The sequence below is a fragment of the Bidens hawaiensis genome, unplaced genomic scaffold (genome assembly GCF_021521415.1).
Source record: "Bidens hawaiensis isolate Kalapana, Puna unplaced genomic scaffold, B.hawaiensis_p1.1 tig00022002_1, whole genome shotgun sequence".
Classification (NCBI taxonomy): Eukaryota; Viridiplantae; Streptophyta; class Magnoliopsida; order Asterales; family Asteraceae; genus Bidens; species Bidens hawaiensis.
The window spans coordinates 25,130-52,516 of NW_027493409.1; the positions used below are offsets into that span (position 1 = coordinate 25,130).

Sequence of the window (27,387 nt, forward strand, 5' to 3'; positions counted from 1 at the left end):
GCACACTTTTATAACAATTTGACCATCATGCATTCATGTTATTTAGAGTGGTGATTGGTGTTTAAATGTAGAGTGGCGATTGGTGTTTAAATGTGTATTCTAAAGGTCCTTGTTTGATTATTATGATTGAACTTCTAACAATGTGTTCTTATTTAAACAAAAATATTTCAGTTAAGTGTTGTCTACCTACAAAGATACATATACAAATACAAAGGTTTCATGATGTACAAACTACAAACACAAATATGAAAATCTAAAACTTTTACAATGTCCACACAGACATTATTACTGATACTGATATAACTACAACAAATGAAAAAAAAACATTTGTTTGATCCAAGTACCATATAAATCTATCTTTTTCTTCAATAAACATACAACTTGTCATCTATGATACATAAACATGAAGCAAGTTACTTCAAAAACCAATTAAAACAAATAAAACTCTGATATTAATAAGAAAAAAAAAAGATCAAATTGATCTACCGGTGCTTTCTTTCATAAAAGAATCCGATACCCATGCAATCCGTAAGCAAACTAAATAACTGTCCGGCACGATTCAAATAAGCACGAGGCTGTTCCCACAAGAACCGTGTTCTTCGTGCATATTGAACAGACGTGGCGATATAAGGGTAAATTAGGTAAACTGACCGAAAAACGACAAACAAAGTGGCTAAAGCAAGGTATGTTTCTTGCCTAAGTAAATTTTCTGGAGATTTTGCCCATGTAAACGGGCAAGTTTCAGGATCCGTGTTGTTATTGTCGCCTTTTTCGTGTACTAGAATGTCCATTGTGTTTTGGGTTTTTGTATAAACTGATTCAGCATTAATACCTGTGTCCATTAAAAAATGTATAAGTTAAGGAAAATAATGCAAGTAAATTATCACAAGTAACAAAGGATTATCTTTTAAAGTGGTTTTTTATGAAATAAGAAAAAACTTGATACCTGTAACATTTGTGTAGAAAACCACAAGAGAAGTCAGAGTTCGGGGGCCATGATAACGCACACGCATGGTTGAGTTTAGTATAAAAAGCGTAGGAAAACCGTTAACTCCATATTTTGTAAGTATGCTGCAAAAAAGAAAAATAAATAAATAACAAGTGTTAGTCTTATCTAGCATAATTAAGTTTTCATCCATTTGGGTACAAGCCATGAAAAGTTGCATGTTTGAGGTTCGTAGTTTTAATTTTGTATAAAGTTTGGGTTCTAAGACTAATTTCTGTTAAGTTGAACAGCATTTATGTCATTTCACATATGAGGGTCTAATATAGGTTAATTTCACATTGAGCTAAAAGGGTTAATTTGGATCTATTTTTTTATAGTTTTCATAATATACTAATACAGCGATCAACCTGACCCAACCTAAAACAGTACCTATTGACCAAAACCTGTTTTGACTTATTACCAAACGTCCGAACCCCGGACCCACCTATTTGTAACATTTTCCTTGATTCTTCATCCTACATTTTGTGAGTCCCATTCTTTACGCATAGGACCCACATTCATATCTATGTTGTTTCTCATACAACATAAACATGAGTACAAAATACAATAAACGTTTGCAGAAATTTATGTGAGCAAAAAGTTTACAAACCTCGGTTTCAGAACGGATTCTTCGATTGCAAAATGAGGGATTGAAGGATACAATGAAGACATTGTTGATAAACTCGGTTTAAAAACAGTAGAAAACGGGCACCATGATGCATAAAACACCACAACAACATAATCATGAGTGTTGGTATCAACCATACTTAAAGCCTTTTGCAATGAAGTTTCATCTCCCTACAAATAATAAATAAACAAATTATTAATAAAACTAATCCATGTAGACAAATACAAAATATAAACAAATTGAGCATATTCTTTCAAAATGATCAACATGATTATACGATTGATATAATAAAATCAATAATGATTAGGGCTGTAAACGACCTGAATGTTGCAAACTATTTGTGAACTGTTCGACGGAAAGTTCGTATAAAAAACGAACGAACATGCAGGGCCGGCCCAGGGGCTGTGCAGCCCGTGCAACCGCACAGGTCCCAAAAAGTTTTGGAGCCCAAAAGAAAAAAAATGGGATATGAAGTACATAAATTAGATACAAACGGAACTATATTAAACATGTCTTGTAGCTCATATGGTATGCTGCGCTGTTTACATGATGTCGGACTCAGGTTAGATACCCTGTGACTGCACTTTTTTTCAGAACTTGAATTGCAGGACTACAACATTATATTTTATGGGCTAGAACAATATTTTCTTTCTTTTTATGGCTTGGGTCAATTTATTTATTTGTATTAACAAAACGTATTTCTCTTTTTGTCCAAATAGACAAATCCGAGCATTTTTTGGTGTCCCTTTAAAAACAACTTCAATATATAGGAGCCAAAAAATTTTCCTTGCACAGGGCCCTTGAGGTGCACCACATCCTCAGAGACGGCCCTGCGAACATGAACAAGGAACTTCACTCGATTACCAAATAAAAGAATACGAACAGAGACTGTGTTCGTGAGCGTTCGATAACGTGTTCGTTTATGTTCATTAATGTTCATTTGTGTTTATTCATTAAATGTTTTTATTATTTTTTTAATGACTTTCCTAATCATATAAACTTAAGCGAAATTATTAACTATAAAATGAATAAGAATGTTAAAACCACCCAGACAAACTCGACAACTGGACCGAACCATTGAACTGACCATTCTCGATTAAGCTAAATCAAATAAAACATTGTTTGTGTACTGTTCATTAATCGTTCACGACCAAGTTCATGTCCTTAACGAGTTAACGCGAACAAGAAATTCCGTTCAGGGTTAGGTTTTCATGAACCATTCCCTTGCCCGATAAATACTTAATATACGAACATGGCTACGAATCTTGTTCGGTTCGGTTCATTCACAACCCCAATCATTATTCATAACAAGGTTTCGTCAGTTCAAATCCACAAACCCCTATTAATATTCTATGTAACTTGAATAACAGCAATTACACATAATCATAAGTATGCAAGTGTATAAATAAATAAATACCTCAATAACACCGAGGGAATAATAATAATCCAATCCAGTCACCGGGCAAACCGAGTCGTGAAATCCAAAGATTAAAGCTTCAATCGACTTCGTCGGGCAAACAGAATCAGAAACCCTAGAAACCTCATCGGCGCACGTTAGCATACCAAAAAGCCCCAATATAATCAACCCGGTTCTCAAAACCCTAGCTGGAGTCATGACTTTCGTTAATCTCGATATATTATACATATAGATACACACAGATCGATTAAATTCATACAGAAAATAACGAAAACAAAACCCTAGTGTTAAGGATTGAGTGAGCCTGAGGCTCCGATGAACTGCAATTGATATGCATATGAAATATGAATCAATTGGTGGTGTTCATTTTTGGGGCTTTTGGAGTCCAATGTGAATGTGAATGATAAATGATATGATGATGATTCACACTGTTAACTGATTTTATGATATTTGACACCTACTGTCTTATATTGCTGTATGGGTCCCTTCACTATACAGTCCCTTGTATTAAAAAAACTGGTTTGGAACCAGGCTGTGTAACGGTTCAGAATCGCGAGGACCGAACCGGAACCGGAACCGGAACCGAATCAGAATCGAAAATGAGTGAAAAATGGAACCGGAACCTATTATAGTAAACCGGTTCGGTTCTAGAACCGCTAAAGGCGGTTCTCGCTAGAACCGGTTCGATCATCTATTTATCAAATGAGTTATGCAAACTTTGCAAATTGCAAAACAAGTTTATACAATTATATGTCTTCTTTACGGTAAAACTAATTTAGATTACAACATGAACATCCGTTATATTTTTTATTAAAACCTAAGTGTTGAAGTTAAATAACTCATTTGCAACGTTAATGGAAGATCATATCATTTTATATTAAATTACCTTGATAGCTTAAATCAAAATTGATCATGGTTGCTAGTTCTTGAACGTAAAGAAAGAAGATTTGAATTAAAATACGATTGAATGGATGCCGGTTAATAAGTTACTCTATAAAAAATGGGGATTGGTAAATTTATTTAAAATGTTTTAAAAATTCCGGTTCTTCGGTTCCAAGTCTAGAACCGTCGGTTTTACCCGGAACCGAACCGGGAACCGTTTAATGCGAATTTTGAGAACCGAACCGGTACACACATTAGCGGTTCTAAGGCACCGGTTCGGTTCCGGTTCCTCGGTTCTGACGGTTCTGAACCGTTTTTTACTCACCCCTATTTGGAACTGACTCGGTATCATGAACAAATTGGGTTGGCCTTCATCGATTCGGCTTCCAATCCAACTGATAGTTTGTATGGTAGTTCCTACCACATATTAGTGAAACCGTTAGAAAAACCAGTTTTTGTTGTTTGAACGAGGTGGCATTCTCTTTTTTAGCGTTTAGGCTATTCTAGTTGGTTTTTCCACATATTTTTACACTTTTGGGTGTTTGTTTGAATCATAATTCACAACACTCAAAAACACTCTTCATTCTCTTAAATGCTAAAAAAAGGTTCATTGTTCTCTTTAATGTTTTAAAAAGTCTTTGAATGACGAATGACTTCATCAAGTGTGAAATCTTTTATTGGTTGTGGTTCCTTATCAAGCGGGTCGGTGGTTCAGACCCTTTCTACAGAAAGGTAAGGAAGATAAATTTTTGATCTTATCCACTATAGCCCAAGATCTAATTGACGACCCCAGTGATCGACTATGAAGACGCAATTGATGAGTACCTATGCAACAACTCGGGTGTGATGAGTTAAGATTAAACACATCTTGATAATAGCAAGAATAAAAAATAAATTACAAGTTGTATTTCATTCAGTGCATTAGAATTTATATTATTTTCTAAGTTTTTAAATATTAATTTAAAGGGACATCAATTATTTTTATTTAGTTTGTATTTTTATAAGAAGTATATAATACAAAATTATACTTAAAATGGTATTGGGTACCGGCTTGGACCCGAAAGATTACAGCCCGATTCAATTTTCTTTAATAATGGTTCGAATCATTCCCTCCACTAACGGTATATATCCCAGTTTGGTTTTGACCAAACCATTTCGACTTACCAACTGAACCGGTTCAGGCCTAGAACTCGATTTGTCCACCTCTACTTGCAATTGATTACCCGGCACCCAACATAAAACATATATAAACGGTGTGCATATAGCCTTAGGCAATAGGTTTGGGCTCAAGCCCAAAACCAAATTTATTGACATACATACATTACATTACATTATATACATAAGCCCAATTAGGCCTAATTGTAACTTGTATAGGCTCAAATCTAGCCCAAGCACAAGCGAATTGAAACTAGGAGTGATTGAGCGACCAGGATGTCTTTAGTAGATATGTATGTGTTGTAGGCATTTTATCCTGATTCTGATATTTGTGAAAGGTTAAATCTGCCTCCAACTATTTGTATCCAACCTGTGTGTTTTGGCTAGGACGCGGTTAGGGATGGAAATAGGTCGGGTTTAGGTATTCCCAAATCCATACCTGATTATTAAAGCTTGCCCAAACCCGTGGGGTGTATATATTGGGTAATTACCCGTCGGGTTTCGGGCTTTCTATCGGGTTTTGACAAAATACCCGTCGGGTATACAGGGCCCAAAACCCGTTGGGTTTTGACAAAATATAACTAAACGATTACAAGCAATAATTATTACAATTTAGGGGTTTGGTGCCGCTAGATCTTGATTGATCCAAGTGGCACCAATCCCGTCTAGCCACTTCAATTTAGATTTTTTTTTCGAATTTATCTTCATAAAGTCTTGATTGGGCCACTTTGCAACACCTTATTTGGTCTTTTTTGGTTTGTTTTAGTTGCGGTCAGACCGAATGCCAATTTCGCATTTTGTTTTGTTTTGTTTTAGTTTTGGTACCATAACGAAAGTGATGAGAATTGACCAAATTCGAGTAGACTCAACGTTTTTTGTTTAGTTTCAATACCATAACAAACATGACGAAAACCAACCGAATGTCGGTTTGTTTTGTTTTTTATTTTAGTTCCGGTATTGTAATGAACTTGATAGAAACCAATCCAATTTGCGTAGATACACCGCCTCAACAAAAAAGATATAACCTACACTTGTTCTAAGAATAAGAAAACATATAACCTACACGTTAAAAACATATAACCTACACACAAAATTCATCATAAATAAAATACACACGCACACGAAAACATATAACCTACACACGAAAATTTGATCGTCCACAAATACAATGTATTCATACATTAAAATTTCTTTTTTATTCATAACCAATTTCTTCCAAATCAGTATATCAATATCTATCAACACGTAGTTACATTATGATGAATAATACAAAAAATATCTTACACATGTTTGCATTAAATGTCAATAAAAATATACAAACTACACAAAAACATATAACATACACTTGTTATAAGAATAAGAAAACATATAACCTGCGCGCATACAAAAAAACATATAACCTATGTACGTGTTGGATATGTGTATCTTTGTGTAGTTTATATAATTATTGATGCCGAATTACATATGTCAGTTGTATGTATGTTTTTATTACTCAATACAAGTGTAAGTTATATAATTTTTTTGTAGGCTGTATATTTATTGTCTATATTTAATGGACACATTTGTATGATATTTTTATTTATTATTATATATGACAATAATTTTTATAAGCATATTTAGGGGTGAGCAACTTAACCGCCATAACCGTTTAACCGAATCATAACCGACATAACCGAACCGATTTTAACCAATAACCGACATAACTGGCGGGTCGGTTTAATGACATTTTAAGAACCGTCAAATACGGGTCAGTTTTGGTTATAGATAATTCCAAAACCGCCATAACCGAACTGACCCATTTATTTAACCAACAATATGTTTAGGATTAACTTCCACCAAACATGTTGTTGGATTATATCATTTTGATGTTTTTATCTCAACGTTTGTTATCAATGAAGTTGAATTTCATTGTTAGATTATATATTGTCATTTTTTTTAATATTTGATATTAATATTAACGATCATATACTTTGTTAGATTATGTCAGGTTGTTTTTTGTAATAATCGATACAAAACTTTTAAGACCAATTACATTTTTTTTGTTACGGTTAACTGACCCATAACCGACTCACTATAACCTACAAAACCGATTAACCATAACCGCAATAACGGGTCGGTTATGGTTATGGTTATTCATTAACCGACATATCGGTTATGGTTATGGGTTTGGCTCAAAACCGCTCCAAACCGACCCATACACACCCCTAGGCATATCAATTGAAAATATATATATTATGTTTTTATATTTATTGTCAAAAAACACGTTGATATATGCTAATAAATTGAGTAAATAGAAATTGTTTTTTTAATATAAAGAAATATTATTACATGAATAAATTGTATTTTTGTTGGATAAAATGAAGAGGGTGTAAATAAAAAATAAAACTAAATTAGTGTTTTTCTCTTTTTAATTATTATAGTGAAATTAGTTAGATATATTAATTATTTTTAATTATTATAGTGAAATTAGTTAGATATATTAATTAAAGAGAGGTTTATTATGGTTATATTAGTTGTATTAATTGAAGAAAGAGAGTGCATTTATTGTTGCATTTACATATTTTTATTTATTTAAAACATAAAATAAACTAGTTGCTCATATTCATTTCTCACACTGATATTATTACTGACGTGAACTTAGAGCATTCCCATAAGCTCCTATATATTACACTCTATCTATATAATATATAGAAAAATATGGTTTTTCTCTTATTTAGCTCTACATCAGCTCCTCTATTTTATTCTCTCTCCCAAAAATATATAGTAGAGATGAAAACCATCCTCTATATTTACTAGACTACTATTCAATCTATATATATATATATATATATATATATCACAATTCTCTCCCTTTCCCTATTTACTTTATCCATTCCCTCTCAAAATATAAACCCATGTCTCCTCTTCCCTTCCAAAAGAACTTGAAAAGTTACCTCGAATTACAAAGCAATAATAGTAGTTTTTGAAACGATGCATTCAATCCCGGTTCTCAAAATATCTTATACCACTCTCCATTGTTTTTATCAATCTGCTTCCAGCTCGTAGGTCTGGGACGATATTTTCGGCTGGTACGTTTCATCTTCTTTTTATTTTTGCATGTTCATCGAGATTCATATGCTAGTTTCTCTTTAATATGTACTGTGTTAGCATATTTGTGAACGATTTTGTAACATTGAGATGTAGATGAATACCTATTATTTTTGTTTATCTTTTCTGACAACCAAGTGTTCGATAAAAGTCCCCAATGAGTTTATGTTCTATTTACCTAAAAGAAACGGTATCCATGGTTGTGGTTGTTTAGTGATTATTATATCTTGGTAATCATCAATATTTTGTGGCTTGTTAGTGTTCTGTTGTGTGTTAACACATCATTTCATGTTATTTTGATTACCATTCTAGTTGTAAATTTGTCTTTCTTGTACTTGATGATGGAGACGCCATTGGGGACCGTCTTGTTGCGCTTGATGTTTATGTTTTTTAACATGAGAATGATGATTTAGGGATGGTAATGGGTTAGATTTGGGTCGGGTTTAGGTAATCCCAACATATACGCGATTATAAAACCTTTTTTCAAACCCGACCCAAAAACCGTCGGCTTTTCATTGGGTAATTTTCCGTCGGGTATCGGGCAAACCCACGGGTTTCGCTGGTATACATGTCCCAGAAACAGTTGGGTACCTATCCGGTTCCGACAAAGTATAACTAATTGAGTACATAAAATAATTGACACAAAATATATATATGTGTGTGTGTATACACACAAATAAAGAACCCAACGTTACTGTGTTTCTATTTTAGTGAGTTGAATATCTGATGCAATACTAGACCATTCTGCACTCTGTTCATAAGTTCTCCTCAGTTCACCATATAGATATACTTTTACGCACAAGTAGCATGATTATTATTGTCATTTTAATTATATGGTCTCAATTCATTTTAATGCAATTATATATATATATATATATATATATATATATATATATATATATATATATATATATATATATATATATATATTTTGAAGAAACTTATTATTAGATTATATATTTTGGAACAAGCTACAAGTCATCCGAAATTTTTTGAAATGCATAAAGCTTTCTAAACCGTTTAACTAAAAAAGTGCATATGATTATTGTCATAAGATACTTTTGGTTGTTCATTTGCTATACTGAATGCTAATATATTTCTGTTCTTTAAGGCCATTTTATATGTTAATTATAATTTTCATCTTTTGGCAGTTAGTGGCATTGTAAAACCCCTTTCCTCATATGGATTCACAGAGTATGGATTCACAAAGTAAGGATTAACAAAACATGTTTACACAAGAGCAAGGTATGTACTTTACCAACCTTTTAAGCGAAGATCATCAACTCATTCCCACTTATAGTGGACAAAGCGAAACCTCACCGGATACCTTTAAGAAAAATTCAACGGGTGCGAACTTTAGCACTAATGAAGACACTCTACTTGTCTCCGCATGGCTAAATTGTACTTGATCCTGTTCAAGGAACAAATCAAAAACACTCCCAATTTTGAGAAAAGGTCTTTAAGTACTTTCAGCAACATAGAGATACAACAACTGAGCGAACACTGAAGTCTTTAAACTTACGATGGTCAGCTATTCAAAAAGCCACAAATAAATTATGTTTGGCACTAGATCAAGTTAAAAGATTAAATCAAAGTGGCATAACTGATCATGATAAGGTAGCATTTTCTTATACCTTTATTATTATGATGTTAAATAACATTGCATTTCTTATACCTTTCTAACATCTATAATGTTTGTTTAAATGCAAGCTTGACAAGACAAAGATTATGTACCATAAATTAGAAGGTAGCAACTTCCAATTTGAGCATTGTTGTCACCTATTAACCTAAGTGGATTTTGCATGCCACAAAGGAACCTACAAAGAAAAGGAGGATCAACCTAACCCCGAACCCAACTCAATGCCCCTTTCCTATAGATGATTCACCTGTAAATCTCGAGGCAGAGAATGCAATTGAGAACGATGATATCGATTTGGACCGACCAATAGGTAGGAAAGCTGAAAAAAGAAAACGAAAGGCTCAAGGTATGCAACCCGAGGAAATCATCCAACTTAGGAAGATGAAGTATAATCTTTTTGAGCAGTGTCGTGCTCAAGATAAGGAGCTTTATCTCCTTAAAGCTGAGAAGCTAAAGTTTGAAAAGGAGAGACAAGAAGAACAACTAAGGTTGGAGGTTGAGAAAATAGAGCTTGCCATGATGGAATTTAATCAACGAATTATGGTGATAGATTTGAGCGCATTGTCAAATATGCAACGACAATATTTTGAGGAGCTTCAAATGGAAATCATGAGAAAACGCAATCATACTTGAGATAATTACTTTGAAGAGCTCCCATGTTTTTGTTGGTTACATGGTAACATGCCGATTGTTATTTTGGTGTGTGTTCTAAAACTCAAGAAACTGCTTCTTTTTGGAAGCATATATATCGACCATATGCTGGTCTGCTTAGTTTGGTTTCCAAACCTTTTGTTTGCATATTATTTTTGGTCTCAGTTGTTCTAACATGCTCATGAAACGCATTTCGTCATTATTGTAAGAACTAATTTGCGTTTGTAACATCCCGTTAACAGTTTGCAGGTATATATTTGTCTTGCATATTTGATGTACGAATAATTAATTAGATGCTAAACTTTGTGAAACAAAAATGATAATAAGACAAAGTAAATAGTAGTTAAAGATTGTTATAGGAAGAAAGAAAAAAACATACTAATTTAATAAAATAGAGTTAGAGATAGAGGATGAGATGTGGAAGGATAAACAAAATGTAGATCAAATTATATAGTAAGGTGATTTTTCTTTAAATTATAGAGTTAGAGATGAAGGAGCTGATGTGAATGCTCTTAAGCCTATATATATATATATATATATATATATATATATATATATACCGGACCATCAGTATACGTCAAATTCAATCACCATATTAGACATGTAGTAAAACTTTAATGTGATATGTGATCTAGTTAGTGAAGAACTAGTTTATGGTATATTGTTAATGTATTCTATAGGGACGGTAATTGAGAGTTTAGAGATAACTTATACTATGTCACTTGAGAGACCGGGAGGTAATTAAGTGCCGTCTGTTTTAGTCTTTTACGGGTTTGGGTAGTGATTTCACGAGAGTGAGTTACTATAGATTCCCATAGATTCTTACAAAATTAAGGTTCAAAAGGGTTAGAGTTGTTTTTTTTGCAAAATGGTTAGTTTGCATGTGCTTGCTTCACCTTTATAAGGGAAGCCATGCCATGCCATGCCATGCCTTCTTCCATTATTTACGACCATATTAGACATGTAGTAAAATTTTAATGTGATATGTGATCTAGTTAGTGAAGAACTAGTTTATGGTATATTGTTAATGTATTCTATAGGGACAGTAATTGAGAGTTTAAAGATAACTTATACTATGTCACTTGAGAGACCGGGAGGTAATTAAGTTCCGTCTGTTTTAGTCTTTTACGGGTTTGGGTAGTGATTTCACGAGAGTGAGTTACTATAGATTCCCTTAGATTCTTACAAAATTAAGGTTCAAAAGGGTTAGAGTTGTTTTTTTGCAAAATGGTTAGTTTGCATGTGCTTGCTTCACCTTTATAAGGGAAGCCATGCCATGCCTTCTTCCATTATTTACAGCCCAATGGGCTTTTGGTAACAAGGCCTCGGACCCAAACATACAACGATAAACCGAAAGCTAACAAAATACATAGTGACATAAATGAACAAATACAAAAGACGTATTATACAAAATGGGCTCTACAGTCGGTTCCGTCACATTAGTTACTATACAGAAACTAAAACAAAAGAATAAAATTGTCGTTTGATCGATTAGTGTTACGTTCGTTATGTTGCTGAAACTAAAAATAGAAAAAAAAACAAGAAAAAAGATAAAGACTAGCGAATGAGGTGCCACCACATGGCCCAATAAGGGCCTTGCGACACCAACATTCTATTTTATCATATATAGATAATTATTGTCATTAATTATTATTATGTTTGTTTAAAATTTTAATTTGTAATTAAACTAATTAAAGATATAAGAAGATGAAAAAAGTACCCATTTTATATAAAAATGTTAGTATATAACAGGCAATACATAGAGCTAAAATAAGGGCCTGTTTGTTTTTCCTCAAAAACTCTTCCAGACCACTTTCCTCTTCGCCGCGCAGAGATTTTGGTCTGCAGTGTCTTCTCCTATAAGTGTTGTTCAACCCTCTTCCCACCTCTTCATTCTTATTATTTTTTCCATCAGACAAGCTCCTCTCAAACCCTAGCCAAGCTCCACCCTCTCTTCTCCTTCTCTTCGCCTCCTCCACCCTCCACCCCCACCGTCAGCCAACCTCCACCCCCACCTCCGGCCTCTGCACCCCACCCTCACCTCCGGCCTCCGCCCCCAACCTCAACCTCCGGCCGCCGCACCCCACCCCCACATCCGAACGTCAAGCTCAAGATCTGCCACCACCGGGCACCACCTGTTCACCCGTTCGTCAAGATCCAAGCTCCAAGATCTAAGCTAAATATATGTAAACATTATAATTTATTTTTCAATTTCAGTTTCACCATGTTTTAGAACTGTAATCTTGTAATTTGCCCGATTTTAATGAGAAATTACATGTGTTTGTTTCAAGAGTTCAATTTGATTAATTATTGTGTTTTGTTGTGTTAAAAAGTGTGAGAATTATTCTCCGGCAAGTTTTCCGGCATAGTCTCCGGCAACCCTTAGCGGCAACGACATGATTTATATGTTAAACGACTTTTTTTATTTAAATTTCATCTTATTTAAAAATTTCGGTTATATTTTAGAAGTCTGCAGACGTTAAAAAACAAACAATCTTCTTGCAAACTGCAGAGGTTTGGTCCACCTCTTCTGCTACAGATGCTCGCAGATGTGGTCCGCAGACTGCAGACATTTTACCTCTTAAAAAACAAACAACACCTAAATTATTGCTATAAATTAAAAAAAAAACATTACTAGAAAATTAAAACAAATCCAAGATCGACCGTCCATATAGCCTATGGAATTTGGACCCAGGGTCGAGGAAAAATAAAGAAAGTGACAAAAACCACTGAAGAGAACACTGACCCCATGCTCGGGAACTAGAAAAGACAGGAACACCCCTCCACCCACAATTTTATCATACTACGACTATTTATTTTAAAAATAATAGTTACTTTCACATCATGAATATTAAACCAATTCAACAATTTTAAACATATCTCACACTCGATTTCTCTATACAAATTACCAACTCCACTTCAAAAAAAAATCTTGTCCATATAATGATTTTGTGTATATATAACGAAAATGAAAACCAAGTTAGCTAAGAGGAAAGGGGAAACAAATTAACCCTAAGACGCTTGGTGGTTGTAGATTCTGAGTAGGAGAGAGACGCAAATATAGATCGGTTATTGGGGAAAACTAGTAGAGAGTTGATCGTGGCTAGGGTTTTCAGAGAGGGGAACCGGGGGGGGGGGGGGGGGGGGGGAGGTGATGGCTTTGAGGGTGAGGCAGATGAAGATTAGGGTTACATATCGATGGATATGTTATAATCGATGGGTTAATATGACCCGCGAAATTTTACCCTTAAACGAGTTAAAAAATTATCCAAGAATGAAAATAGTGTTTCCATGTAATCAAAATGGGTGGGAAGCAACCAGAAATCGCCGCATAGGTTTGTTTGTTATTATTTTAGATACAACGTTTATCTTGTAGTATTATCAATTTATAATAAGATGTATATTTTCATGTGGTAATAGTCCCACCAAGTAATAGTCTCATGCTCTCACCAATAGTCATCATACTTTTAGCAATTATTATGTTTTTGATAATGCATATAAACAACACAAATATACTAATATTTTATTACGTTGTTTCAATATAAAGATTTATACACTTATAATATCATCCATAAATAATTACAAGAATTACAATGCAAATAGACGGTGGTTCTAAAAACCTTAAAATTAGTGCTTTTGGAATTCGCTTCGTTTGTAAATGACCGAGCCAGAGCCAATGATGACTCGGTCATTACAACTTGACTTGAGCCAACTCGGTTTAGAATTCAAGTCTGGTTTAGAGTTTCACCTGAGTCAAACCAGGCTGAGTTCGAGCCAAGAACGGAACACTTGGGACAGGGAGGGGATGTGCCCCCTGGCTTTGGGTTAAGAAGTGGGTTATACAACTATTTGTTCTTTTTGATTTGTAAGTTCGTGAGCTTTTGATTCTTAAATATGATAATAGATGGGCGTAACTATATTCATCTAACACAATTCTCCATCTGACCCCTTCACACATAACAAATAACTAGAAAGTTTATTATATTTTTGAAAATGATAAAATAAGTGGCTCTAAATTTTAATTTTAATTCGTATTATTGTTTGTTTATTTACTTAATTATTAATCATTTCATTAGTTTTGAGTATGGTGTATATTAGTTACCTTGCAAAAAAAATGGTGTATATTAGTTAATTTAATGAATTAGTCTTAATGTTGATATGTATTATCCTGCAATAAGATGTTAATGAACTTTTTGAGGATAATTTGGTAGTTTACATAGAAAGAAAAATTATTGAAAACTTTTATTCCAAAATAATTTGGTAGTTTACATAGAAAGAGAAATTATTGAAAACTTTTATTCAAAATCAGCAATTGACGAATTTAAAGATTTTAAGGTTGTCGCTCTAGTCCTTCTCAATATGGTGTAGTGGTAGAGAGCATTGGTTTCTCAATGGAGACCACTTACAACATTTTGGGGGGACATGGGTGGCTCAATGAAGGAAGACTGAGATCTTTGTGATCTCCAGTTCGATCCTAAGGGCGACTGGGTTTTACCACTAGTGGGCCTTCGGGCGGGTGGATTTCCCCGGAGTTGGAGATAACTTGGAGGCGCTTAAAGGCTTCGTACGGCTGGGTTGGGCCAGCTAGCGGTGACCTTTTGCCATTGGGTCACCCCGTACAAAGTACCTAGAGGTGTTCAAAAAAACCGGTTATAGAACCGGTTTGGTCGGTTTAACCGAAAACCGGTTAATAGAAAAACCGGTTATTAAAAAACCGGTTAGACCGGTTATTGAACCGCCGGTTAGTACTTCGGTTACTCATTCGTGGACAAAAACCGGTTATTGAACCGGTTAGTAAAAAAACCGGTTAAATTTAAAAACCGGTTATTAAAAAACCGGTTAACCTAAAAACCGGTTAACCGGTTAACGGTCAAAAACCGGTTAACAGGTTTTTAGGTTAACCGGTTTTTGACCGTTATAAAACGGCCATATGACCGTTTGGATCCTATTTTGCCCGTTTTTTCTTGATTTCTAGCCGTTTTTTTTAACATTTTACCCCCAGAAACAACTATATATAGTTTAGGTTGGGTAGGTTAGCTCACACTCGATTATACAACTCTACTAGCTCTAAACGTTTATTTCATACGCGATTATTTTGTTATCTCACACTCAATTATACCACATTACCATTCCATACGCTCTTATTTCGTAGTCGTTTATTTCATACTCGTACTCGTTTATTTCATACTCGATTATACGCTCTTATTATCATGGCCTCCCAAAGTGCTGCTTCATCCGTCAACATGGGTGCCTCGAACACAGACATAACGGTCGTTCGGATCATCCCCACGAAACGAAACCAAGATGTGTGGCAACATTTCGACCTATGCGAACTGTCTAACGGTCGCCAAAAAGCTCGATGCAAGCACTGTTTGAAGTTCTATGCCAAAGATGCAAACTCCACTTTAAAAGCGCATATACAACAGCGCTTTTGCAAGGCCTTGAAGGACGAAGCGGGAAGTAGTTCGCAGCCGGATATGACGAATCAAGGAGGGGTGTTTACGTACGACGTTGAAGCGGTACGTCAACAGTTTTCAAACTTTGTGATTCAACAAACACTTCCTTTCAACCACTTCGACAACCCTCAATTCACGGAGATGATGCAAAACTATGTTCAACCGCGCTACCAACACGTAAGTCGTTCGACCCTTAGAAGAGATTGTCTTAAAGCATGGAAAAACGCTAAATCCGAACTAATTTCATACTTTTCAAACTTACAAACTGGTGTAAACTTAACAACGGATGTTTGGTCGGTACCTCATGGTTCGCCCGACTCATACATTTATGTGACGGCTCATTGGGTTGACCCCTAGTCGTGGCAAATGATGAAACGAACCGTTGCGTTTCAATTGTTTGATTACCCGCACACGGGTAGAAATATTTTTCAAATCTTGGATAAAGTCATTCGACAATACAAAATTGAAGATAAAATCTTTTCAATTTCGTTTGATAACGCGTCCAACAATACGGCCGCGGTTGGCCATTTAAAATTAAAGTATAAACCTATTTGTGATGGAGCATTTTTTCATAGCCGATGCATTGCACATATTATCAACTTGGCCGTGCAAGATGGGTTAAACGTGATCGAAACGCAAAGAAACAGTTTTAAAAGAATGTTACGAGATGTTTTTAGCAACAATAAACATTTTCAAGATACAAAAAATTTTGTGTAGAAGCTAATTGTCAATGGTTGGGGCCAAATTGGGATTGTCCAACAAGATGGAACTCGACTTGTAATATGTTTGAGAAAGCCATCCAACAAAAAGAATCATTAATTGCGTTTCATCAAATTTTGTCAAGTAGGGGTAAATGTGCACCATATGATCCTAGAAACTGGTTATTGATTGACATCGTTACGGAGGTCCTTCAAATTTTTAAATCTTGCACAACTAGTTTATCCGGGGTTTACTATCCAACAAGCCCCATTGCTTTACCAAAAATTGTTGTCATGTGCACAAAGTTGAGTGAACTTGATTGTAGGGGTGCACCTTATTTTGATATGAGTGTAAAAATGAAAGAAAAATTTAGAAAATATTTTCAACAACTACCCGCTGTTTTGACATGTGCTGCTGCGTTAAACCCTTGCATCAATGTTGGTGGTGTTGAAGCTTTAATAGAAAAAATTTGTGATGAGCTTGGGTTAAACGACGATCAAAACCCCTATTATAGCCAAACTTTAAAGAATGCTTTCAACACCACCTTGTCAAACATGTATGATGTCTACCTTACAAAATACGGGTCGTCTTCCCAAATTCATGACTCGTTAAGAGCTGTTGCCCAATCCCAATCCCAAACCGACCTTGAAATGGGGATGTACTACATGATTTGGGAAGACGCCGGTAAACGTCAAAGGGTAAACACCCCAAGCAGTGAACTTGGAAGGTATGGTGGTACCAACTTTGTGAAACACATGACTCCGGATGAATTTAGAAGTCTTGATTTGCTGGCTTGGTGGAGAGGTAAGAAGGATGAGTTTCCGATCCTCGCCGCCATGGCCAAAGATTTACTAACGGTCCAAGCTTCCACGGTAGCTTCGGAGTCTGCTTTTTCTGTTTCTGGCAGGGTTATATCGATTAGGAGGACTTGACTCACTGCACCAGCTATAGAGATGTCGATTTGCTACAAGGATTACTTGGACTCTTTAGATAGGGCACAACATCAACGCTCACTCGAGGGGGAAATGGAGTATGAAGCGGGCTTGTATGAAGACGAGGTCAATGAAGGACACACTCAACCAATGACCGATGAAGAAGCCGTGTACGACGATTACCTAAGAAATAGCTCGGGATCGGGTAGCGAAGAAAATTAGTTAAAGAAACAGCAAACATGGAGGCAAATCATGAGTAAGAAACAGCAAGTTGTTCATGTAATCGTGTCTAAGCATTCTTTTTCCTAATATGTGCTCTTATTTACTTGTTGATTTGGATTTTTCTAATTTAGTTAAAGAAACAGCAAACATGAAGGCAAATCATGAACAAACTGCGATTGGGAACAACAGGAGCATCTGCTAGTTCACGATTTAATGTTTGTATTTTTGAGTTAAATCATGAACAACAGTTCTTGGCAGAGATTTCTTCAGTGTTAATGATTTAATGTTTGTATTTTTGAGTTACGAATATGCGATAACGATTTAATGTTTGTATTTTTAATGTAAAAACTATAAATGAAAGTTATGTGTTTTTAATCTTTGGTTTGTTGAAAACACATTCACCAACACACACTCATACTCATCTTCCAAGCAAAGAACCCTAACAACGAAAGCAAAGAATGGCTTCGGTCAGTCCGTTTTGCCTTGTAGTTACCGGTTTGCCTTGTAGTTACCGGTTTGTTTATACTGTGAAAAAATAATGGTCTTCATTAAGTACAAAATATAAAAAACAAATATTCGTATTTGAAACCGCGAAATTTAAAAAAAAAAAAACCGGTTAATAAAAAAAACCGGTTAATAAAAAAACCGGTTTATTAACCGGTTCTAACCGGTTTCTAAACCGGTTCTAACCGGTTAGACCGGTTAGGGTTTTGACAGAAAAAACCGGTTATTAACCGGTCCGGTTATTAACCGAACCGGTTTTTTTCCGGGCCAAAAAAAACCGGTCCGGTTAATAACCGAACCGGTTTTTTTAAAAAAACCGGTTTGTGCACCTCTAAAAGTACCTAGACACTCTATGTTTGTTGATCGTTCCAAAAAAAATGTTGTCGCTCTAAGTAATTCTTATTTGTCTTTTATTTGTAAAAAAATCATTTTTTTGGATTTATGGTCTTTTCAGTGAGAATAATTGGATTTTCTTTTTTATGAGTTTGAGCATATGATTAATCTAATATTTTCACCATATTCATGTAAATATTCAAGTTGTGTTACAGATTGGAGCTAGTTAAAAATTCAGCTCGCTTCATAACTCAAGCTCAACCAACTTGGTTTAGAAGTCGTACCGAGCTCAAGTTGGGTTGGCTTGGCTTGTAAGCAACCTGATTATAAGAAATCGATTGAAAAAGATAATTAAGTTATTTCATTAAATTGTGCTAATATAATTTTCTTCTTTTTTTTCAAATACAAATTAACTATTCTCTGTCAAGAAATCGATACGAATTTATGGTGTAATATAGGAAAATAATCAATTTATACTATGCACCTTTAGTAATCTTTAATCTTATACTTTACTTTCAATTTTATCTTATTAACTAGTCTTATGACCCGCCGCGTTGCCCGGGGGGGGGGGGGTTGAGACCGTAACCGAAGACACTAACATCACCACGAAATCGGTCGTTGATTAACATTCGTTTATAACATCGGAGACATTAGATACAAGAAAAAAACCCATCCTGATGACAACAATGTTAAACACAACCTGCTAAGATATGAAATAGGTCCTAAATCACCCAAAGTTTCACACAAAGCACCAACTATGTTGACCATGGTCTGCTTGACACCGTTTCACACCAAGCATGTTATCACTGGTACGTACCAATCCAACCTGACCTGTTCATTTTGTGTCATCTAAAGAAAAAAGGGTAATTTCATACCGGTCCATGTAAAAGTTTTCAAACCCATTTGGCCAACTTGTTCGACCCGCCTTTTTGGTTACCTCTTAATATAGTGAGGACTTTGATAGCTGCTTTCCTTGCAAATCCAACCCCAACCAAAATGAAAATACATGACATCATCTCTCCGAATAACCACCATTGACCTTTTTTTCTCTCGATCAAGAAGCTTGGTCCTTTTCAATACTGTGAGAAAAAGTGTAAGTTAAAAACCTATCTTCATATTATTAATGTTAATAGTAGTGCATTAAAAAATAGCATATTATGATTAATGACCTTTCGAAGTCACTTTATGATGCCACTATGTTTAAGATATCATCCTTTTTAGCCACTTTATTAACTCCAACGAACCAAACAAAGCTGCATGTTAAGTTAAAACTTAAAATCATCAAAAATGATAAACAAATCTATTCAAAACCAATTTCATGTAAAAATCTTACATTTTGACCATAGCAAATTGACCAAAGTAGGTGTTATTCCTTCTTGAAGAATACATCCTGCACAAACCAAAATTGAGAAGAAAGAAAAATAAATGGAAATTAAACATCTTAGAATTATATCTATTGAGTTATATTCATCACAAATTGCGAACCTTGTCGATCATTTTTTTAGGTTTAGATTTGTAACCGAGGCCGCGGTGTGTCATGGCCAGTGGTTAACGGTCGCATAAGCGTCCGAAAACTGACTGGACGTCTCATGTAATTAAAGGATGAGGAATTTGTATCCTAAGCAGAGACTATCCTTTAAATTATCATCCAAAGTATTGGTCATAACTATTCCTATATTAGACAAAGAGTTAAGAACTTAAGGTTCAATTTCCCTCGGGTCGGGTAAACTGATACCGAAAGGAAATGATAAGATTTTAGTTTGAATCTTCATTCTTGAGTTTTTTTTTATAAAAGAAATGATAGGAAATGATAGGAAAACTTGGGTGTTTTAAGTCCCAAAGTTTTCTTGCCAATTTGGCATGATTTGGAAAGAAAGGAAATGATAAATGTTTAAAATTACCATTTTACCCTTCAATCTACATATAATAATTGTTTTAAAAAGGCTATATTTGTAAAATTACACATTTTTTTTCTTTTCCTTTCCTTTCATTTAAACTAAAGAATGTAATTAACCATTCATTTTCTTCCCATTTCTTTCATTTTTCATTAAACTTGAGAATACATTATATGCATGTAGTTTCTTTTCTTCTCACATCCTATCCAATCTTATACTTTCCTTTCTTTTAATTAAAAACTCGAGAACGCAGGGTAAGCAAAGCAATCATAGAAATAATATTTTAACATTTAAAAAATATTAAAAAGAAAAGGCGAATGTAAAAAGCAAATTAAAATCACGAATAGGAGGCTAAACGAAAGCCGAGACGAACATGCTGTAAGTACCTTGGCCGAGTTTAGGGTTTTATATCTACAAAGCCTAACCAACGAAATCATCTTCTACATGCATAAGGTGAAGAAGCCGGCAAACGCACCTTCTTCAATCCCACGCCACCAACTATGAACTAAAGAACAATAATTCCAAACTTGAGTATCTAAACCATTAAATTTATAGGATATTGCCTACCTGCACCTAAAAACCAAACGGAGTGCAGAATGAGAATCCTATTGAAGGCTTCCACATTTAATCTCTGATGAGGTTGCTGGTTGAAATCACCGCTGACGCCTTCATGGCTTCATCAATAGTGATTTGTCCTCACGTATCCATGTCAATCGCCACCATCTAATCATCCATGTTGTACAGAAGACGACGAAGAAATAGTAGGAGAAACGAATAGTAAAGAAAGAAAGTAAGTAATAAAGCAGCACATGTAAAGGCCAAACTTAACTTCAGCCTCACAGAACATAGAGAGGCAAAATTTCAGGACACATGTCAAGTTGTTCGTTGGTTGTACTATGGAATAACTTATATTATAGAAAAATAAAAACGGTATTTTAAGACATATAAATTGTTTATTAGTCAATTTATACAAAAGTTACGTAAGAATGTTCATGGCGGTTGAGGTGGACATGTGTCATTTTGATAGTGGTTTATTGGTTGATTAGCAAGTATTTCTTAACTAAAATAAGCTTAACATTTATAAATTATAACAAAAAATACCTAATAATTGCTTCACCTTTTCAATGAAAAACAATAACGAATAATTGCATATATAATAATAACGAATAAAACATTATTTTCTAGCCGTGTACGATGCGCGTACGATCTCTTCTTTTTTCCTTTTATTTTTAATTATTATCTATTAAATCTATTACTATTTTTTATGTCAATTCTAATGTGACGTAGTGATATGGAGTTTGGATTTCTCAATAGAGATCCAAGTAAAATTCACATTTACAACACCTTGTGTGTGGGGTGGGGGGTATGGGTGGCTCAATTAAAAAATGCCTAGATACTTGTGATCTGCGGCTCGATCGTGAGAGCATTCAGGTTTTACCACTAGTGGCCTTCAGGAGGGAAGGTTTTTTCCAGAACCGTCAACAAGTAAAGACGTTTAAGGGTTCCATACAATTAGATTGGGTTAGCTGGCGATTACCTTTAGCAATTGGATCATCCCGTACAAAGTATCTAACCATTCTTTACTTGTTGACGATTCAATAAAAATACTATTCTTTGTAATTAAGTCCACATAAATGTTTGATACACAAAAGGAATATAATATGCGCACCACTAATATACGACAAATAGCTTCCAGTGATAACTTAATATATATTAATATAATTTAATTATATAATTATATTTTAATAATCCAGACTATTTGTACAGACAATATAGATGACCTTAGTTATCTTCTCAATAAAGATGTTACACGAGCATTCTCTTTCCGTTTCATTATCTTTAAATCTATAATTATACTAAAAATTACTATATTGTTTTCACTTTTTCAATTATCATAATGATAATTTTCTATATATTTATCAGTTATCATTACATTTTATCTCTTCATTGCTTACAACCACGTTAAAAAACTATTAGAAATTTTATAAGGGGCTACACCAACTTTTTAAATATACAGAAAATAACATTTTTTCCTTTTCAATAACCACATTGTAAACCACTTCCTACATTATAAAAACCTTACGTAAATTATTGGATGTATTGTGAATGCTCTAAATTGTTTAAAACATACATAAATGAACATTAGAAATACACGAAGTTATTATATTAATATTTTTTTTTGTCATAGTTAGATTGTCTTTTAACAACATTTGTAAATTTATAGCATCACTTGTCACATTAATTATCCATCAATCATCATAGTTTAAAAGGACAAACATCGTGCACATTACTAACACAACACGTGCAAGGTCCTGTGGGTGTTAACGACCGATGCTCTTTCTATGACTAGATCCCGTGACCTCTAGGTTGCTAAAAGACCGTAAATAGTTTATAGTTGGGATTATTAAATTTATTTTCAATACATTTATATTCTTTACAATTATTAAAAACATTTATTTATTTATGACACAGAAAATAAAATTGTATTTGTCCACCTCCATAAATAATAACCACTCTCTCGTAGTTTCTTCCGTCTTGACAACTTGGCAACAAACGTCAAACACCATCCACAGCATTAGCAGCAGCTGGCAAGCAAGCTTCTCACCAGAAGCTGTAATCACACATCACTCTGGCCACCGTAACAACGGTGGTTAACTCCGCTTATTATTCTTCCAAAACACTCGCCGGAGCTGCTGCCACCACCACTTGTCAATTCCCACTTTCACACAACAATTCACACCCATCTCTTATCTGGAAACTACCTGTTGATTACGGCTAATATTTGATTCGTTATCTTCTATTGTCAATTCATTCATCCAATTTTGTTCCCAGTTCATCAAAATTGAATCTTGTTTGTGGGTTATTATTATCTGATTGAATTATGCCGATTCTTTGTTGCTTTACTCCCTTGACAGGGAAGAACAAGAAAATTAAGGTCAGATTTCAAGATTTGAATTTTAATTCACAATTATATGTTAATTAGAGGTTATATTTTGTCCAGTAATTTGTTTGGTATTCAATTAGGCTAAAAGATGTGGCCTTAAGTTTTTGTGGATAATAATCAAATCAACTTCCTAAACTTGGATCAAAGATTCAGGATTTTCTATATAGTAAAAGGAAAATAAATCCAAGTTGCTAAAACTAAAATTAGGTAAAGTAACATAGTTCGGATCGGGACTTGGGATGATGAAATTCGGGTCCGAGGATTGGAGCAAACCTGGAGTGTGTATGGGTCGGTTTGGTTCAGTTTTGGGATCCAGCGGGACCAGAAACCGGAAATTCGGTTATTTGATAAAACATAAACTAAACGTTGGTTTATGGGTTGGGTTCGGTTTTTTAGTTCGGCTATGCTGGTTATTTCGGTTTAGCCAATTTTTAAGTATGAATCCTATGACTATTGGATAAAGCTCCTTATCAGTTTAATAATGAAATTGGTTATATATTTTTTATTTATTTCGAATTTGATAAAGAATATTTTCTATAGTTCTTGGGTAATCAACTTCCTAATTTAATAGTTTAAATTAACCAATCCTTAGCCTTTTCATCTAAAAAAATGATCATGGAGTTGACTTTCTTTGACTTCCTATGTTGTTTGTGTTCTTAGGAAGAGAAGGATAGCAAGACTTTGCAAGTGAGTTTACAAAACTTAGGAAAACCTATAGATAAAGATGATCCTGAGTCAAATCTAAAGTCAAAGTCAAAGTCAACATTCAGTGTAGATGTACCATTTTCTATCCCCAAGAGTTCAACCTGCAACGTCAAAGTGGTCAACTATGAAAGTCCTACAAAATCTCAAACCAAGAAGAGATAACATACGATTATGAAGGCGAAGACGAACACGAAAACGATAACGACGCAAGTTTAAAAAATACCCTCCAAAGCCCAATCGGTAAATTCTCAGTTCAAGAACAAGACGATCATCAAAACGTTTATTCAGATATAGAGATCAACAATGACGGGCATTTAAGCGATCCCGGGGCTTCAAAGAAGCCGTTTTTACCATCCCTAAAGCTAAAACGATCGTGTTCGAATCTTGAAACCAAAAGGGTCATGTTAAAAGACAAAATCGCCCCTACTGAGTCTTTTGACGATTTGCAGAAGTTAGCTGGAGACAGGTTTATGAGCCCCGTTTCTATGAGTAATTGCAGTGCGGATAAAGTGATTCTAAGAAAGTGTTCTTCGAGTCAAATCTTGCCATCGAAAAGCCGAAGATTATGGTGGAAGTTGTTCTTGTGGAGTCATAGAAATTTACACGAACCGATTAAAGGCGTTCATAATAAGATTCTTTTAATCAATCAACAAGGAGGGTACTCTTCAGATACCCTAGAACCAAACAGAACCGAAAAGTCCAAGTCAAACTCAAAGTCAAAGTTGGAAAAAGTCAACAAGGCTGGTTTTTGGCCACAGAATCAGTGGATGGCATTTCCAGGTGGATCACCATTGACACGAGTAGATGAATGGGTTCAAGAATTACCAACAGAGCCTGTTAGAGAAGATGGTGAAATTACGTTTTTGCCCTCACCGGAAAAACAGCCGGCTGAACACCTTACCGATCTTCCTGAAGAGATTGCATATGCAAACAGAGTGATACAATCTTTAAACACTTCTTCATCGGTTGCTTATATTTCTGGTATTGGACTCAAGGTCATTCCGGTAATTTCAAGCTTTACGAGTCTTCGTTCGGTCAACTTATCCGGGAATTCGATAGGTTTGTTAAAAAAAAAACCGTTTTCAAAATTCGATTTTTAAGGTTCTTGCATAAGATTATAAGTTTATAACTGATTTATGGTGTTTTATGATGTTTTTGTAGTGAATATTGCACCAGGATCATTGCCAAAGGGTCTTCATGTTCTTGATTTATCAAGAAACAAGATTAGTGTTATCGAAGGCCTCCGAGAGCTCACTCGGTTGCGGATTCTTGACTTAAGTTACAACCGGATTTCACGAATTGGGCAGGGTAAGCAACTCAACTTTTGGTATAATTACCATTTTGCCTTCGTCGAATTTAGGGGTGTTGAAGGGGTCGTGTTTGTGGTTGTGATATGGACCAAAATATTTGACATGAACTGAACACGGCATGAATATTCGCAGGTTGACAATGATATGACCTTTTTAACCTGAATTTTTTTTTAAAAAATTGCATACTAATATTTTTAAAGTTACAATTTTACAATCAAAATACAAATATACGTGGGTCGAGAATAATACGACCCATTTAACCCGATTTTATTTTATTTTATTTTATTGTTTAATCTTTTTTTGCATACTGATATTTTAATAATTACAATTTTACAACCAAAAATACAAAAATTCGCGAATTGACATGATACCACCCGTTTAGCCTGTTTTTTTATTATTTATATGTTTTTGTGTACTAATATTTTAAAATTACAAATTTACAACAAAATATACAAATGTATATATAACATTTATTATAACTTATAAAGTCTTATGCCAATTTCTCCTTTATCTTTTAAATCTTGAATTTTGGAATACAATACTCAACCAGTATAATTTATAACACACAACAAATTATTCAAATAAATAAATAAATAAACGGGTTGAAAAGCTCATTTAGCTAGACTTGTTCTCTATTTTGATCCGATGCTGGAGTCAAGTATGCCCGGCTCGAAATTTTCCATTCGACTGAAGCTGGCTCGAAAATTTCCATTCGACTCTGTTGTAAACGACCCCAGCCCGAGTGAAGTATGCTTGGCTCGTTGGCTCACCCGTTAGGCTCATTTAAATTGAAGCCCAAATTTGTAGTATTTTTAAATTATAACCCAGATTTGATATATAAAAATCATAATTTTGTAGTTTATTAACTATGGATTATGTGTGTTAAAAATATTTTCTTTTTCTTTTTATTTATATCAATATATGTATAACTATAAAATTACCTTTTTTTGGTAAAATAAACCAGTTGGCTCGACGAGCCACTAGCCGAGCTTGAGCTCAACATTTCAGCTCCTTAAGATAAATGAGCTGGCCCAACTTGGATCGGTAGCCAACTTGAGCCCAAACTGACCCGAACCCATTTATCTTATGTTTTTTTTTGCAGGGCTATCTAAATGTACCCTGATTAAGGAGTTATACTTATACCTAGCTGGAAACAAGATTAGCAATGTTGAAGGATTACACAGGCTGCTGAAATTAACAATACTGGACCTAAGTTTCAACAGAATTACAACATCAAAAGCACTTGGTCAACTAGTAGCTAATTACAACTCTTTACAAGCTTTAAATCTCTTGGGTAACCCAATTCAAACCAATCTTAATGAAGATCAAATCCGAAAAACACTTTGCGGGCTTCTTCCAAAACTAGCGTATTTGAATAAGCAACCCGTGAACCCGCAAAAGGCCCGAGAAGTTGCTAAAGAAGCGGTTGCAAAAGCTGCACTCGGGAGTGGAAACTTGAGTGCCCGAAGAAGGTCAGCGAAGCGGATCGGGAGTGGTGGGTCCGGTTCGGTTAGTCGGCATCGGGATGGTCAGAAAAGCAGTGGGCAGCATGGGGAGAAAGCGAGGGCTCGTCATCGGTCTACTAAGGGTTTGTAGATTGATTGATCATGGTTTTTGGATTTGTTTGTTTATTGTGAATTGTGAAATGTTTAAAAGATCCCAATTTGTGCTGATAAATAATAATGACTGGTGATGTGTATCGGTCGATTTTGGGTTAGAACTGAATCAAAAACCGAAATTTCAGTTTTTGGGTTTTTGAAAATTATTCGATTTTGAATTTACCATTTGGGGAAAATGACTCAAAATAATAATGAATTTGGGCCAAAATATGTTTTTTTTTGTTAATGGTTAATTGATTATTACATATTTGAACTTAAAATAAATGCCCTATATCATTTATTAACTTCTAATAAATTACTTAAAATCGGTTTTAACTGGTACGG

The 27,387-nt window shown here is 34.6% G+C and overlaps 2 protein-coding genes across 2 annotated transcripts; one reads left to right on the forward strand and one right to left on the reverse strand.

The window, feature by feature from the left end:
* Positions 1–341: 341 nt before the first annotated feature.
* Positions 342–3,434, reverse strand: LOC143564407 (5'-adenylylsulfate reductase-like 4). The gene is made up of 4 exons (XM_077051693.1): positions 3,031–3,434; positions 1,596–1,783; positions 947–1,071; positions 342–832 (listed from the first exon to the last, which is right to left on the reverse strand). Exons 1-4 carry the CDS (start codon positions 3,256–3,258, stop codon positions 483–485), a joined length of 891 nt encoding a protein of 296 aa, XP_076907808.1. The 5' UTR covers positions 3,259–3,434; the 3' UTR covers positions 342–482.
* Positions 3,435–22,976: 19,542 nt separating this feature from the next.
* On the forward strand, positions 22,977–27,150 carry LOC143564405 (uncharacterized). Its single transcript, XM_077051692.1, has 4 exons — positions 22,977–23,420; positions 24,090–25,193; positions 25,296–25,442; positions 26,547–27,150. Exons 2-4 carry the CDS (start codon positions 24,536–24,538, stop codon positions 27,038–27,040), a joined length of 1,299 nt encoding a protein of 432 aa, XP_076907807.1. The 5' UTR covers positions 22,977–23,420; positions 24,090–24,535; the 3' UTR covers positions 27,041–27,150.
* The last annotated feature ends 237 nt before the right edge of the window (positions 27,151–27,387 follow it).

Coding starts and splice junctions, on each gene's coding strand:
- LOC143564407 (XM_077051693.1), bottom strand. CDS start 3,258: ATGTATAATATATCGAGATTAACGAAAGTCATGACTCCAGCTAGGGTT. Junction 1,072..1,595: donor GAATCCGTTCTGAAACCGAG/GTTTGTAAACTT, acceptor TCTTTTTTGCAG/CATACTTACAAAATATGGAG. Junction 833..946: donor TTTCTACACAAATGTTACAG/GTATCAAGTTTT, acceptor TAATGGACACAG/GTATTAATGCTGAATCAGTT.
- LOC143564405 (XM_077051692.1), top strand. CDS start 24,536: ATGTTAAAAGACAAAATCGCCCCTACTGAGTCTTTTGACGATTTGCAG. Junction 25,194..25,295: donor CTTATCCGGGAATTCGATAG/GTTTGTTAAAAA, acceptor ATGTTTTTGTAG/TGAATATTGCACCAGGATCA. Junction 25,443..26,546: donor GATTTCACGAATTGGGCAGG/GTAAGCAACTCA, acceptor TTTTTTTTGCAG/GGCTATCTAAATGTACCCTG.